General features: G+C 36.8%; 4 protein-coding genes across 10 annotated transcripts; 3 read left to right on the forward strand and 1 right to left on the reverse strand.

Annotated features, from left to right (window-relative positions):
• On the forward strand, nucleotides 1163–1759 carry LOC109720649. The gene has a single exon (XM_020247893.1). The coding sequence runs from the start codon at nucleotides 1281–1283 to the stop codon at nucleotides 1566–1568; it is 288 nt and encodes a 95-aa protein (XP_020103482.1). The 5' UTR covers nucleotides 1163–1280; the 3' UTR covers nucleotides 1569–1759.
• On the forward strand, nucleotides 3417–8472 carry LOC109720647 (solanesyl-diphosphate synthase 1, mitochondrial-like). Of its 5 annotated transcripts, none has more exons than XM_020247888.1 (12): nucleotides 3417–3776; nucleotides 4930–5022; nucleotides 5353–5433; nucleotides 5535–5606; nucleotides 5927–6058; nucleotides 6153–6239; nucleotides 6359–6430; nucleotides 6841–6926; nucleotides 7128–7260; nucleotides 7357–7446; nucleotides 7658–7756; nucleotides 8028–8472. In XM_020247888.1, exons 1-12 carry the CDS (start codon nucleotides 3654–3656, stop codon nucleotides 8205–8207), a joined length of 1248 nt encoding a protein of 415 aa, XP_020103477.1. In that variant the 5' UTR covers nucleotides 3417–3653; the 3' UTR covers nucleotides 8208–8472. The 5 variants fall into 5 exon arrangements, with proteins under 5 accessions (XP_020103477.1, XP_020103480.1, XP_020103479.1 ...); XM_020247891.1 differs by having other exon boundaries at nucleotides 3428–3776; nucleotides 4927–5022; nucleotides 5186–5433; XM_020247890.1 differs by having other exon boundaries at nucleotides 3428–3776; nucleotides 4927–5022.
• On the forward strand, nucleotides 9474–14694 carry LOC109720318 (solanesyl-diphosphate synthase 1, mitochondrial-like). Of its 3 annotated transcripts, XM_020247355.1 has the most exons (13): nucleotides 9474–9827; nucleotides 10549–10644; nucleotides 10973–11056; nucleotides 11149–11220; nucleotides 11538–11669; nucleotides 11764–11850; nucleotides 11970–12041; nucleotides 12452–12537; nucleotides 12738–12870; nucleotides 12967–13056; nucleotides 13251–13349; nucleotides 13627–13822; nucleotides 14559–14694. In XM_020247355.1, exons 1-12 carry the CDS (start codon nucleotides 9705–9707, stop codon nucleotides 13804–13806), a joined length of 1254 nt encoding a protein of 417 aa, XP_020102944.1. In that variant the 5' UTR covers nucleotides 9474–9704; the 3' UTR covers nucleotides 13807–13822; nucleotides 14559–14694. The 3 variants fall into 3 exon arrangements, with proteins under 3 accessions (XP_020102944.1, XP_020102943.1, XP_020102945.1); XM_020247354.1 differs by lacking the exon at nucleotides 14559–14694 and having other exon boundaries at nucleotides 9475–9827; nucleotides 13627–14071; XM_020247356.1 differs by lacking the exons at nucleotides 10549–10644; nucleotides 14559–14694 and having other exon boundaries at nucleotides 9479–9827; nucleotides 13627–14071.
• Nucleotides 14166–15927, reverse strand: LOC109719967 (the record flags this gene model as incomplete). Its single annotated transcript, XM_020246825.1, has 2 exons — nucleotides 14166–15026; nucleotides 15458–15927. Coding segments are annotated over 2 exons (1008 nt in total), but the record flags the coding sequence as incomplete, so codon positions are not given.

Consider the following 15927-nt stretch of genomic DNA (forward strand, 5'->3'; position numbering starts at 1 on the left):
TCGCACTCTTAAATCCGTGTGCGTCCACCACATAGAAAATGATTGTTATAGAAGCCACAAAACCACCACAAGATATGTACACAGAATTAATGAACCGTTTATTACGTGTTTTTCGTAATTGATTTTCAAGTTGAAAATAATTTTTAGTTGATCTAAATTTAACTAAAACTTATTTTCTCACCGGCATATAAGAGAATAAAATATAAATTACAATAATTTTTTTGCTTTCGTATTTGACTTCAGTAATATTTAGGGTGAAATCATGCAATTATGGTATTTTAAAAAATAAAGTTACAGAGGATTTAAATTTACGTCGAGTCAAACAATAAAAGTGAATATTTACTGCATTAAATTTTGCATTAGTTATATTAATATATATTTTTGGACCATTTTTTTTACTAAGTTGATTTTTAAATAATTTAATATCAGAGTCAATTTTAAATCATTTCATTATGTCGAAAAATAGATAGGTCTAGTAATTCTTCTATTAAAATTTTCTTGAATGCTTGTCGTTACACTGGACATAGAAGTTTTAAATTAGAATTTCCTGTAACAATAATTAATTAAATAAAGGAAAAAACTTCAAATATCATTTCTATAATTTCACACTTTCTCACTTTAGCACCCCCTATGATTTAAAATGTATCAATTTAGTATCTTACGGTTTCATTTTTATCTTTTTATTATTGATTTCACTAATTTTTTTCTTTAAATCAATGACAAAATTAAAATTAAAGAGTACTAAAGTGAATATTCGATAAACATAGGTGGAATATCTGAAGTTTTTTTGTATATAATTTAACGAAATATTAACGGAGAAACTGACGAAAAGATAAAAATGAAAGCACAGGACACTAACTTGATCACTTTAAACCTTATGCACCCGTTTGGTTCGGAGTTAAAGGGTGGAAATAACCCTTAACCCCGAAGTTATTCCCAAACATTCATTTGGAGGGTGGGGTTAGCCCACCCCACCCCACTACTCCAACCAAACAAAATACTATTTTACCCACTATCTTTCTTATTTCATCTACTCCAACGAAACACTATAAATCGTGTCGGAAATTTATTTTTAAATAAGTGAAGAGATGTAAGATATACGTCACCATAAAAAGTAAAAAACTATTCCTGCCGTAATTGGTGCTCTATAAATTCTCCCTCCAAGAACTGAGGAGGCCACCCACCCCCCCTACACCACAAAATTTAAGCATATCTCCTGCAGCAGCTGATCGAGCACAAAGGTTCCAGGGCAGCAGCATCTACCAGTCTGGGTCTTAGACATGATGGCAAAAGCTCAGTTCGCCGCCCGGTTCGCGACGGAGGTCGCGCCGCCGCCGCTCGTGTCGATCGTGAGGCAGAGCAGGATCCCGAAAATCCTCGACACGATCGCGGAGGACGAGAAGGAGGCCGCGGCCGCGGAGAGGTTCTTCTCGTCGCCCTTTGCGAACACCTCGCGCTCCTCCGAAAGCTCGTCATCGTTCATGCGAGAGCTCGACAAGTCCTTCTCGATCCACGGCCAGGAATGGTCGGCTCTGCCGCTTCGCCACCGGCGGCCGCAGGATGCTTAAGAGTTTGATGCAGGGGGATTAATTAAGACAAATCGCTTTTAATTTGCTTATTAATTATAGAAAGTGTATTAAAACGAATATATATTGTACTGTAATAGGTTGGAGTTTTTAGTGGCATCAACCTAATAAAGTAATAATGTGTACTTGTTAATTATGTGCATCATTCTCTTGCTTTTTTGCTCTTCTTTTTAGTTTGAGCAAAACCTTATTATATATATGTTGTGTAATATTCATGCTTCTGCATGCATGGTNTATATATATATATATATATATATATATATATATATATCTGATCTAATGATCGTAATTTTCTTATGAAAACAATTCCTGTTATAATTTTTTTTTCTTTCCTTTTTCTTCTTTTTGGTTTCAAATCCTAGCTAGAGAAGAGAACGCGGCACGAAATAAAAATAAAATTTCAGCGAAGAGCTCTCCAACGACGTCTTATTGTCTTATTGAGGAGTTTCCGAGATTTACCGGCACATATCAACTTTGCTTCCATTTAAGAATTAGTTGGGTTTTTTTTAATACTAAAATTATATATAGCAGTAATGAGTTTTGAAATAAATTAAGTTTCATAATTCAATTAAAACAACTTAGCTTTATTTACTTGTTAAAAAATAAATTTAATTAGAAATGTAAAATAATAAGATTTTAAATATAGGGAAAATTTCGTCTGTATCTTTATAAAACCATATACACTACAACAGAATTAGGTTATAGGGACACATGTTTGGGACACTTTTGAATAAGTGTCCTATTTATCCTAAAACTTAAAAAAACATCTACTAATGCCTAAATATAAAGCCCAATCCAACCAAAAATAAAAGATTACTCTACTCAACCCACCACACCCAGTCAATTTGGCCCGATTACAAATAGAAAAGAAAAAAAAAAGAAAAATCAATTACCATATTTTCTTCTCTCTTCACTCAATCCACTGAAATTCTAGACGAAGAGTCTTTCCTGTCGTCCTCCTCTGCTACCGCAGCCAACGATATAGAGTTTCGGCGGTTGCTAAATGCTTAAATAAGTATTGGTAAATTAGCAGCACTCTTTTAGATTATAGCAACACTCTTTAACTGTCATTATAACCTAGCGACCCCACATATAGCAACACTTTTTAAAAGTGCCGGTAATTTTAGCTAGCAGCACTTTTTTTGACATGTACCTACATTTAAAAGTGTTGCTATAGACCGTTTTTATTGTGGTGCTAATTTCATAAATATCCATCTAAAAATTAAAATATCATGTATGCCCCCTCAAAAATCTTTCAAAACTAACCCTACCAGTAAGTTTCTATCTAAATTTAAGTTAATTAATATTTAAATTTCAACTTTACCCCTATTGTGTATTCAATAGTCAATTATTTTGTTTCGTAAATATCCTCTATTATATTTCAAAATTAACTAAGTAAAATTCAATTAATTTTAATTTAAAAAATATTCATTTTAATTAAAAATTAAAATATTTATTTTTAATTAGAATGGAAAAAATTTAAAACTAAAATCAATTGAATTTTACTAAATTCTTAGTCTAGATAGAGCTTATTAATTTTGAAATATTAGAAGGATAAAGTTGGAATTAAAATACTAATGAACTTTAATTTGGATGGAAACTTGATCGTAAGGTTACTTTTGAAAGTTTTTTCAAATTTGGGGGTATACAGGATATTTCAATTTCTGGATGGATTGCTATGAAATTAGATGATTTTAAAAGGGTACAGAGAAAATTGTCCCATGAATGTAGGATATTTATGAATAAATTATGCTAGATAAGTAGAACGGGAATATACTAACGCATTAAAATAAAACTTATAAAAATTAATATTTTGAAATCCAAATCGTTTTCGATGCGTATTGAGCGGTGCATTCCATGTGCTTGAATCACATATTCACGTGGCACAGGAAAAAGAAAACCAATAATGAAGGTCTAAATTAATCGGACAACGTAAAAAGAAAGAATAATAATAAAACCTAATTTCTTCTTCTTCTTCTTCTCCTCCTCCTCCTCCGCTGGATTTGGATCTTTTATTTCTCTATTTCGCCATTAGGGTTTTGGGACTCCGCGGCGCGCCATTGGAGGATGCTTCGGAGATCCATTCTCTCCGCCGCATTCCGTGGCCGCGCCACCCGGAGACCCTTCTCCATTGTTGCTCCCCGTGGAGCTTCAGTGGGGAAGGAGAGGCCATCCGACTCGCAATCCAAGGTGCGATGTGATTTGAATTTGTCCTTCCTGATCATTACTTAGGGTTTGCTACTGTAATTTTGATTCTTTTAAGCTGTTTTTTTTTTAAAAAATTTTAAAAAAAATTAGTAGTTAGACATTTGACAAAGAGTATATATGGGATCTGAGGTTCGAAGAGTTGAAGCTTCTGCAGTGGCAATTCGCCGTAGCGATTTGCATTTGTATATCAAACAGTGTTAGTCGTGTTAATCCAAGATTGCCTAAGGCCTAGTGTGATATCATGTTTGTTTTTCGCTGTTTCAAATAGAACTTCGTATATCAAATAGTGTAGGAGTAGACAGTAGATTGCTTGTAAAATTTTTAATCCAAAGTACGTATTTAATTGACAACACAAAATAAAATTTTAACTTTTTTTTGCTTTCTATTTTTTATATAAATTATTATCTGTCAGTTAACCAGATATAGTATAAACTAACCAATTATAACAACAAAAGAATTTTTTTTTTCAACTTTTCAAATTATATAGAATTAATATTTAAAAAAATAAAAAAAAGGGACGATGATAACAAACAAGGCCTTTGTAGCCTGACTTTGAATGTCCAAATTAAAGATTGGCCCATTTCTTACTCGTTTTGGATCATGCCATGTTGTGTCATTTTCTCGATTCGTGTCATGTCAATTTCAAGATTCTCTAGTAACTTCATGCTGTAGCTAGTCGCGCCATCAGGTAATAATCCGCAATGGAGTTTGAGCAAAGAATGCACAAATAATTACTTTTCTTTCCCTTTCTCATATCCATTTCAAGTCATGCCTTCATTTGATTGAAAGTAACTTTACCTTTCAAAGAAGTAATATGGATTAGGACTCGTCAGTGAAACATCATTCTCCAACAACTCAAGCTTCAGAAAATTTTAAAAACAAAACACATAATATTAATGCAGAAGACCCTTATTTGAGTTCCGTCTGGGCCGATCTTCTCTTTAATTAATACCATCCTCATGATTCGACGCGCATGCCGTGGATGTATTAATTAGTCTGCTTAACCATTTAGAGAAAACAATTATTTTGTTAACTTCTTCGGTAGTCTTTTGATTGAATAATTTTTGGATCTAGTTTTGAAATATGCACACAATACTATACCCTGATATGTTTGCTGTTTGCTGTGGATTAGTAGGTGTTCGGTTTCAGAGAAACATGCTTTCGGGGCTATAATGGCTTTCATGGCCTAAGATACCAGATTTATCAGGATGGAATTTCAATAGCTGAGGTGGTTCATTGGCCATTTTGATTGCTTCTTAATCTTACTGTTGTACTAAGTGCAGATCTTTTGTTTGTTTATTTAATTTGAGGATGAGAATATTTTGACTATGCTCTATTTACTACTCGTTTATAATTACTGCTAATTCTTAACGATATCTTCAATAATTCAGTATGGTTACAAGAGAAGTGATCATAGAGTTTAAATGGCTACTGCCACCGGACAACTCAGATCAGGAACTTCTTCAACAGTAGCTCTAACCAACATGGAAATAATTATTTGGAAAGCCTGTTTCATAATTGGGACTTGTATTATAATTGTGATTTCCTTCACAAACAGAAAGGACCGGACCCCTTCTCGTTGGTTGCTGATGAACTGTCGCTGCTTGCGAATAGATTGCGATCAATGGTGGCTACTGAGGTGATCACATGTTGTTTCAGCATCAGGACAATTCCTATTTCCTTACTTTAGTACATGGAATTATCAGAATGGCCCCTTTACGGTAATCGGATTCTTTGCAGGTCCCTAAACTGGCATCAGCTGCTGAATACTTCTTCAAAATGGGAGTTGAAGGAAAGAGATTCCGCCCCACCGTAAGATCTTAACTTCTTCAGCGATTAATCCAGTCCTATAATATGCTTAATTGCAAAAACTAAAACGTTAGAGCGTTTTCTATTTCTATGTAACAACCATATTATTTTCCTTTTGATATCTGCATTGATACTAAGCTTTGGCTCTAGCTAGGCAAGGGTCTTAAGATATTTTATTGTGATTTGTGCCAAAGCACGCTCGTGCACCGTTACGGTCTATTAAGTAGTTTAATGAACTTAGTTTTAGAATGCCCTATCCCAGTTTCTTCTTTCTTTATTCTCTCTTGTTTCTTTAGTTGTTACGAGTGGGTGAAAATGTGCAGGTCTTATTGTTAATGTCATCAGCTTTGAATGTGCCTATACGAGAATCAATTGCTGATGGAGTGTCTGGTGGCTTGTCAAATGAGTTGCGCTCTCGACAGCAGTCGATCGCAGAAATAACTGAAATGATTCATGTCTGTATGTTATTCCTTCATGCTGTCCTTATTCCTAATTGCTTAATGGATTGTCAATTCCTTTTTGATGAGGCACTTCTACCCCCCATTATAGGTGGCAAGCCTTCTTCATGATGATGTTTTGGATGATGCCGATACTAGGCGCGGCATAGGTTCATTGAACTTTGTAATGGGGAACAAGGTATCAAGAAAAAGTAGTTTAAGCGGGCTTATTTTTTGTTAGTGCAGTGGCAGTTTCATAAATTTATGTACTTTGTTATGTCGATTTCAGTTAGTAGCTAAACTTATGCTACAATGCAGCTTGCTGTTCTAGCTGGTAACTTTCTGCTTGCTAGAGCCTGCATTTTACTTGCATCACTGAAAAACACTGAGGTACTAGAAACATTTACTTTTCTTATTTCCTAGTTCTTGCGTAAATCTTCTCCTTTTACATGTTTGCTGATACTTAGACAAGATGTCACAACGAGGATTTCAGGGCAGCGCACTATTTGATATGCTAGCTTATATGGCACTTTATGGACTTACAAATGTTTGCATCATCAATCTTGACTAAATAGGAGAGAAAATGCGATAGTTATTCCAAATAAGCATTACAAAGTTGTCAAGAGAGGGGAGAAAAAAAGAGTCAATTTTGATGTCCTCAAACAACATACATATGATATGCAGATACAGTATTTATTGCTCCTTATAACTCACTGGTCTGTCACTTTTACCAATACGGTCTTTTTGTTGGATTCTAGTATTAATCATTGATTTTTTCTTTTTAACCTGTCATTTTTTAGGTTGTATCTCTTATGGCAACTGCTATAGAACATCTTGTTACAGGTGAAAAGATGCAGATGACAACAACTTCTGAGCAGCGCCGCAGGTATATAGTTAAACACTCTCGCATAATATTAGGACCTTGATTGTGCCGACTATATTTCTTGCTGGAAATACTAAAAAAATTGACAAACATTTGAAGGAAATATTAAAATTCCTTCAATTCCTCTGAATTTGACTGCTATGCTTTTTCTGCACAAGGACTTGAGTTCATTTTTCCATGATTCTTGCATATGCGGATGTACAGCATGGAGTACTACTTGCAGAAGACATACAACAAGACTGCATCGCTGGTTTCAAACAGTTGCAAAGCTATTGCAGTTCTTGCAGGGCAAACTTCGGAAGTTTCAATGCTTGCGTATGAGTATGGTCGCAATTTGGTTCGTTATAGTTCCCACACCTAATTTACACACTAATTACTATGCAGCATTTAACTTCTTAAAACCACAAAGTAGGCCTGAATTTCTGCTATTCAGGGTTTAGCGTATCAGTTGATTGATGATGTACTCGATTTCACGGGCACGTCAGCTGCACTCGGGAAAGGCTCCTTGTCTGACATTCGACATGTAATACAACTTCCATATGCTTCTGTCCGCCGCCATTTTATTTCTTGTGTATAATAGAAGTAAAAGCCAAAGGAACTTTAGCTCTAATATGTTCTGTCGTTACTTCTTCTTTTTTTTCTTTTTTTTTTTTGTATTATCATTCTATTATTCTCTCTTCATCATGATAGAGTAATAGGTATCACAATTGAATAACACGCCTTTGCATATGCAGGGAGTCGTAACAGCGCCAATATTATTTGCGATAGAAGAGTTCCCCCAATTGCGTGAAGTTGTTGACCGGGGTTTCAAAAATCCTGCAGATGTTGATATTGTAAGTGTAGATCTTCCCTGTTAATCCCTTTTAAAGTTGTCCTATCACTTCACACAGCAAGAGAGCGCAATGTCATGTATACACTTGCATTTAATTAGCCTCACCATACTCTTGCCCTACCTAATCCACTTCTCATATACACACTCCTAATAACATGATTACAACTAGTTTAAAATTCGGAAATAAAAAAAATGTAGTGCTCCTAATTTCACATTGACGACAATTGGAAACATAAGATGGGTGTTTTTAGTCTTAACCATACAAACTGCAGGCCCTTGGCTACCTTGGTAAGAGCTGTGGAATTGAGAGGACGAGAGAATTGGCGAAAGAACATGCAAATCGCGCAGTATTAGCAATCGAGGCTCTTCCGGCGAGTGATGCTGAGGATGTTCTAAGTACAAGGCGTGCCCTTATCGATCTTACTCATAGGGTCCTTACAAGAACTAAGTGAAGTGCATACTCTCACTCACAACTCAGATCCCTTCTGGAGTAGCCATGCTACAAGTATGTTGTGAAATTGTAATCTAATCAGATGTTTCGGATTGATGATTTTCGCATATTTATGCGCAAGCTCACAGGGGCTTGATGATTGAGAAAATCGATCCAGATTTGTTTTTCCCAATTTTGGTCCACATATCAGATGATTCTTGTTTCCTAGTTCTGATGTATGATAATATATATCCATAAGCTTGTTACTTTCAGCATTCACTTCATCATATCTTGCAAGTAACTAGTGCTCTCTATGAGGTGTTAGGTTTTTTCTTTTCTTTTTTATTCCCCCCTACTTTTTGCACATATGATGTTATGCTATCAGCAAAATTTTCTTGATTTTTATTCTCTCAAAATTTTGCTTATAAAGTGCTGCAAATCAGAACCGTTTTGTTTTGCACTCAAGAAGAAATCCTAATACATTCAAAATATACCTCATTCTCTTCCTCTTTGCTCTGTTTTTTTTTTTTTTTTTTTTTTTTTTTTTTTTTGAGCAAAACCTTATGTTATCTAATATTCATGCCTTTGCATGCATGGTGTAATATATATCTGATCTAATGATCTTTTCTTATGGAAGACTTTCTGTTCTAAACATTTTCTTGACTTTTGTGGAAGAACTTTTCCTTCCCTTTCCTTGTTTTGGTTTTAAATCCAAGAGAAGAGTACACGGCACAAAATAGGGATAAAACTTTAGTGGGAACTCTCCATCAACATTTCGTTAGGAATTATACATATTAATTTTATCTTCGTTTAAAAATTTGCTGAATATTTTTTAATATTAAAAAAAAATATATTTACTAACAAGTAGTAGCAAATTCGAGAACAGCAAACGAGACTTCTCGGGAGCCCTCCATATAAAATAGAGGGTTGATGTGTAGGAGAGAGATTTTTTGCCCATCCATAAACTGAGTTTTGGAATATAGTATCGTAATAACACGATTGAACTACGACTAAGCTTCTTTCCTTTTTTTTCTTTTTTTTTAAAATATATACTTAACTAGAAATATAAGACAATAAAATATTGAACATAAAATTCAGAATACAACTAGATAAATAGCACGTAAATCTACTAACACATTAAAATAAAACATGTAAAACTAATATTTTGAATCCAAAGCATTTCGCATGCGTATTCACTATCACATTAAAATAAAACATGTAAAACTAATATTTTGAATCCAAAGCATTTCGCATGCGTATTCACTATCACATTAAAATAAAACATGTAAAACTAATATTTTGAATCCAAAGCATTTCGCATGCGTATTCACTATCACATTAAAATAAAACATGTAAAATCTAAAAGTGATCTTATACTTTAAAAATAATAAATAAATAAAATTTAATCTTCGTCTTGCTCCTCCTGCTCCTCCTCCTCCTCCTCCGTTGGGTTTGGATCTTTTGTTTCTCTATTGTGCGATCTGGGTTTTTCGGTCTCCGGCGCGCGCCATTGGAGAGGATGCTTCTGAGATCCATCCTCTCCGCCGCACTCCGTGGCCGCTCCACCCGGAGACTCTTCTCCGTTGTTGCTCCCCGTGGAGCTTCAATGGGGAAGGAGAGACCACCCGATTCGCGATCCAAGGTGCGATGTGATTTGAATTTGTCCTTCCTGATCATTACTTAGGGTTTGCTATTGTACTTTTGATTCGTTTGAACTGCTTCTCTGCTTCTGAAAAGTAATAGTTAGATGTTTGACAAATAAAATGACTGTAACTTCGTAGCGATTCGTATTTGTATACCAAATCGTGTTAGTCATGTTAATTCAAGGTTGCGTAGGGCTTCGTTTGGTATTTTGTTTGTTTTTCGTTTTTTTAAATGAAATTTTGCATACTAAATAGTGTAGGAAATAGGAATAGACTGTGAATTGCTTATAAAACCTTTCATCCAAAATTTTTATTTGACAACAAAATAAAAATTTTAAAATGATCTTTTTAACTTTCTAAAATTTTAAAATAAATCATTATTTATCACTTAATCGGATATATTATAAGCTAACAAACTATAACAATCAAAAAAAAAAAAATTCTTTCGACGTATTAAATTATATAGAATTAATATTTTAAAAAATAAAAATAAGACGACTGTAGCAAACGAGGCTTCTGTAGCGTGACCTTAAATGTTCAAAGATCGCCCCCATTTCTTGTTCGTTTTGTCTCGTATCATATTGTGTTATCTTTTAGAGAAAACAGTTATTTTGTGAACTTCTTCGGTTGTCTGTTGATTGAATATATTTGGATCTAATTTTGAAATATGCAAACAATACTAAACCCTGACATATTTTGCTGTTTGCTGTGGATTAGTAGGTGTTTTTTGGTTTCAGAGAAACATATTTCCGGGCCTATAATGGCTTACATGACTTAAGATACCAGATTTATCAGGATGGAAGTTCAATACCTGAGGTGGTTCATTGGTCATTTCGATTGCTTCTCAATCTTACTGTTCTACTAAGTGCAGATCTTTTTTTTATATATAATTTGAGAACGAGAATATTTTGACTTTGTTCTGTTTACTACTAGTTTAGGATAACTGCTATTTCTTAACGATATCTTCAATAATTCATTATGGTTACAAGAGAAGTGATCATAAAGTTTAAATGGCTACTGCCACAGGACAACTCAAATCAGGAACTTCTTGAGCGGCATCTCTAACCAACATGGAAATAATTATTGGGAAAGCCTGTTTCATAATTGTGACTTGTATTATAGTTGTGATTTCTTTCAAAAACAGGAAGGACCTGACGACCCCTTCTTGTTGGTTGCTGATGAACTGTCGCTACTTGCGAATAGATTGCGATCGTTGGTGGTTACTGAGGTGATCACATGTTGTCTCAGCATCAGGGAAATTCTTATTTCCTAATTTTTAGTATCAGAATGTCCCTTTAACGGTAATCATACTCTTTGCAGGTGCCTAAGCTAACATCAGCTGCTGAATACTTCTTCAAAATGGGAGTTGAAGGAAAGAGAATGTGCCCCACCGTAAGATCTTAACTTCTTCATCGATTAATAGTTTTACCAGTGCTATAATATGCTTAATTGCAAAAACTAAAACCTGGCATTTTGCTATTTCTATGTAACAACCATATTATTTTCTTTTTATTGACACTAGGCTTTGGCTCTAGCTAGGCAGAGTCTTAAGATGTTTTAATGTGATTTGTGCCAAAACCATGCTCCTGCACTGATACGGCCTATTAAGTACTTTAATAAACCTAGTTTTAAAATGCCCTCTCCTAGTTTCTTCTTTCTTTATTTTCTCTCTTGTTTCTTTAACTGCTATGAGTAGCGAAAATGTGCAGGTCTTATTGTTAATGGCATCAGCTTTGAATGTGCCTGTACGAGAATCAATTGCTGATGGAGTGTCCAGTGGCTTGTCAAATGAGTTGCGTTCTCGACAGCAGGCGATTGCTGAAATAACTGAAATGATTCATGTCTGTATGTTATTCCTTCATGCTATCCTTATTCCTAATTGCTTAATGGATTGTCAATTCCTTTTTGATGAGGCGCTTCTACCCCCCATTATAGGTGGCAAGCCTTCTTCATGATGATGTTTTGGATGATGCCGATACTAGGCGTGGCATAGGTTCATTAAACTTCGTAATGGGGAACAAGGTAGCAAGAAAAAGTAGTTTCAGGCGGCTTAATTTTTGCTAGTGCGGTGGCAGTTTCATAAATTTATGTTCTTCATTATGTCGATTTCAGTGAGTAGCTAAACTTGTGCTACAATGCAGCTTGCTGTTCTGGCTGGTGACTTTCTGTTTTCTAGAGCCTGCATCTCACTTGCATCACTGAAAAACACTGAGGTACTAGAAACATTTACTTTTCTTGTTTCCTAGTTCTTGCTTAAATATTCTCCTTTTAATGGTTGCTGATACTTAGACAAGATGTCACAACGAGAATTTCAGGGCGGCCCACTGTTTGATATGCTAGCTTATATGACAATTTATGGACTTGCAAATGTTTGCATCATCAATCTTGACTAATAGGAGAGAAATTGTGATAGTTATTCCAAATAAGCATTACAAAGTTGTCAAGAGGGGAGAAAAAAAGAGTAAATTTTGATGTCGTCAAACAACATGCATATGATTTGCAGATACAGTATTTTTTGCTCTTTATTACTCACTGGTCTGTCTACTTTTACCAGCATGATTTGTTGTTGGATTCTAGTATTAATCATTGATTTTTTTTTCTTTTTTAATCTCTCAATTTATAGGTTGTATCTCTTATGGCAACTGCTATAGAAAATCTTGTTACAGGTGAAAAGATGCAGATGACAACAACTTCTGAGCAACGCCGCAGGTATATTGTTAAACACTGTTGCATAATATTAGGACCTTGAATGTGCTGACTACATTTCTTGCTGGAAATACTAAAAAATCGACAAACAATTGAAGGAAATATTAAAATTCCTTCAATCCCTCTGAATTTGACTGCTATTCTTTATCTGCACAAGGACCGGAGTTCATTTTTCCATGATTCTTGCATATTGGGATGTACAGCATGGAGTACTACTTGCAGAAGACATACTACAAGACTGCTTCGCTGGTTTCAAACAGTTGCAAAGCTATTGCAGTTCTTGCAGGGCAAACTTCGGAAGTTTCAATGCTTGCATATGAGTATGGTCGCAATTTGGTTCGTTATAGTTCCCACGCCTAATATACACACTAATTACTATGCAGCATTTAACTTCTAAAAACCACTAAGCAGGCCTGAATTTCTGCCATTCAGGGTTTAGCGTATCAGTTGATTGACGATGTACTCGATTTCATGGGCACGTCAGCTGCACTCGGGAAAGGCTCCTTGTCTGACATTCGACATGTAATACAACTTCCATATGCTTCTGTCGGTCGCCATTTTATTTCTTGTGTTTAAGAGAAGTATAAGCTGACGGCTCTTTAGCTCTAATATGTTCTGTTGTGGCTTCTTTTTTTTTAATCAGTTTATTATTCTCTCTTTATCATGATAGAATAATAGATATCATAATTGAATAATACATGTCTTTACATGTGCAGGGAGTCGTAACAGCTCCAATATTATTTGCCATAGAAGAGTTCCCCCAATTGCGTGAAGTTGTTGACCGGGGTTTCAAAAATCCTGCAGATGTTGATATTGTAAGTGTACATCTCCCTTGTTAATCCTTTTAAGAAAGGTTGTCTTATCCCTTCACACAGTGAGAGAGTGCAGTGTCATGCCTACACTTGCACTTAATCAGCCTCACCGTCCTCTTGCCCTACCTAATCCACTCACTTCTCAAATACACATTCCTAATACCATGATTACAACTAGTTTACAGTTCGGAAAGAAAAAAGGAAGTGTTCCTAATTTCACATTGATGATAACTGGAAACATAAGATGGATGAGTTTTAGTCTTAACCATGCAAATTGCAGGCCCTTGGCTACCTTGGTGAGAGCTGCGGAATTGAGAGGACAAGAGAATTGGCGAAAGAACATGCAAATCGCGCAGTATTAGCAATCGAGGCTCTTCCCGAGAGTGATGCTGAGGATGTTCAAAGTTCGAGGCGTGCACTTATCAACCTTACTCATAGGGTCCTCACAAGAACCAAGTGAAGTGCATATTTTCTTGGTAAATAGACTCGCAACTCGGATCCCTTCGGAAGTAGCCATGCTACAAATATGTTGTAAACTAGTAATCTAATCAGATGTTTCGGATTGGTGATTATCGCATACTTATGCGCAAGCTCGCAGGGGACTTGATGATTGAGAAAATTAATCCAGATTTGTTCACATATCAGATGATTCTTGTTTCCTAGTTCTGATGTATGATAACATATATCCATAAGCTTGTTACTTTTCAGTATTCACTTCGTCATAACTTATGAGTAACTTGCGTTCTCTGTGAGGTGTTAGGTTTTTTCTTTTTTCTTTCTTTTTTCCCCTACTTTTGTCACATATGATGTGAAACTATCTGCAAAATTTCTGGACTTTATTCTCTCAAAATTTTGCCTATCAAGTGCTGCAAATCAAAACCTTTTTGTTTTGCACTCAAAAAGAAATCGTAATACATTCAAAATATAACCAGAAAACATCCACAGAACAAATCGGCAGGAAAATTCATGCTAACCTCACAACCTATCCATCTATTCATTTTGCTATGTACACTATCTTACTCCAAATCCAGCTTCTAAGTAATTATAGTGTCTGACTTTTGGCAAATTACAAACTGCTTCTGAAAAGCCTTTTTGTAACCTCAAGATGCAGTGAATGCTCCCCAACAGCTGAACTCTCTTCATTATTCTTTAATGTCAGGAAAATTTTCATTTCCATTCTCAACCTTAACCTTTTTGTGCATCTCATTCCAGAACGTCTCCTTCGCCCACGCGATCGCTTCGTCTACTTCGGTGGCTTCTTTTCTCCGCCCGTGGGCGTCAATCTCGATAAAGAACGAGCTTTCCGCGGGAATGGTATTACTACTATCTTCGTCGCAGTCCATTTCCATCACCGCCACCTTCTCAATCTCCGTCGCCGCAGATTTCGACGGCATTACTGGATCGACCGAAACTGAAGAGATCACCGAGGGAGGAGAGTCCAGTTCAGAGTTGCCGCCCCAGGGGGTTCGTCTGATGGTTTCGGGAGGCGAGAAGCATCGAAAGTTAACGCTGCTCGGGCGGAGTTGCTGCTGGTTGAATCTAGAGGAGGATGTGCTGGCTGTGTAGTTCTCTTTGCGATTCGCGAATGGAATGGTGAAGCTCCTGACACTGCTTTGATCCCCTACAGAGATTGTCGACGGCGGAGAGGCCTCATGCCGCCACGAAGAAATCGTAATCGGCCTGAGGATTATGAAGCAGTTGAGATGCTAGAATAGATGATTTATTAGTGCTTATGCGTTTTGGCTTCTCCAGAAGCAAAAGTCAAAGTATTTTGAATGTAAAATATTTACAAATTTTGCGTAAAATATAATCCTCAAAAGTTACTCGTAACGTTTATATACTTACATTTGCTTCCACTTGCATGTTTATGTCTAAAAAATTACAACGCATATTTATAACCTCAAAACTAACTCGTATAAATTTGTGCGTATATATCTCCACGCCATGCGGAAAGAGTGCAAAATATATCAACTTTTAAAACAAGGAAATAATTATCGGTAACATTTGAATTTGATGGTGCATAGAGCGAAATTCCTATATTTCGAGGTGTATAAATGCAAAAAGTGTCGAATTGTTGAAAGAGCCGTATAAAAATGAGCACTCGTACGTACCTGAGCTTGGAGGCGAAGAAGGAGAGCACGGCGTCGTCTTCTCCGGGCGCCGCCGCCGAAGGAGGTGAGAGCTCGTCGGAGCTCACCGCCGACGACCTCTTCGACCGCGACCTCGACCTCGTCCTCCTCCTCCATTCCCCTCCTCCTCCCCCATCGGATCCGAATATATCATCGTAAAAACCCTCCTCCGTCCTCAACTTCCCCCCTCTCTCCGGGATCCGAAACCCCGGGAGCCTCCTCCCCCGTTCCCCCCGTCCCCCGCCTTCTCCGGCCATCCGCCGCGGCGCCCCGCCGCCGCGCTCCGCCGCGGGGCGGAAGATCTCGTCGTAGATCGACGTCGCCGGAGGGGGCCGGAGATCGCCGGAGAATCGCCGGAGGAGCAGCGTCCGCGGCGGCCCCCCGAAGACGTCGCGGAAGTCGTCGGGGTCGAGGGCGGCGGAGGAGGCGCCGCCGCCGCCGCCGCCGCCGGA

This window comes from Ananas comosus, linkage group 14 (assembly GCF_001540865.1).
Source record: "Ananas comosus cultivar F153 linkage group 14, ASM154086v1, whole genome shotgun sequence".
Lineage (NCBI taxonomy): Eukaryota > Viridiplantae > Streptophyta > Magnoliopsida > Poales > Bromeliaceae > Ananas > Ananas comosus.

Bases quoted from the DNA above. Each gene is read 5' to 3' on its own strand.
- LOC109720649 (XM_020247893.1), top strand. From the start codon at position 1,281: ATGATGGCAAAAGCTCAGTTCGCCGCCCGGTTCGCGACGGAGGTCGCG.
- LOC109720647 (XM_020247888.1), top strand. From the start codon at position 3,654: ATGCTTCGGAGATCCATTCTCTCCGCCGCATTCCGTGGCCGCGCCACC. The intron at 5,607-5,926 runs GTAAGATCTTAA...GAAAATGTGCAG, and splicing joins GAAAGAGATTCCGCCCCACC to GTCTTATTGTTAATGTCATC. The intron at 7,261-7,356 runs GTTCGTTATAGT...TCTGCTATTCAG, and splicing joins ATGAGTATGGTCGCAATTTG to GGTTTAGCGTATCAGTTGAT.
- LOC109720318 (XM_020247355.1), top strand. From the start codon at position 9,705: ATGCTTCTGAGATCCATCCTCTCCGCCGCACTCCGTGGCCGCTCCACC. The intron at 11,057-11,148 runs GTGATCACATGT...TACTCTTTGCAG, and splicing joins GATCGTTGGTGGTTACTGAG to GTGCCTAAGCTAACATCAGC. The intron at 13,057-13,250 runs GTAATACAACTT...TTACATGTGCAG, and splicing joins CCTTGTCTGACATTCGACAT to GGAGTCGTAACAGCTCCAAT.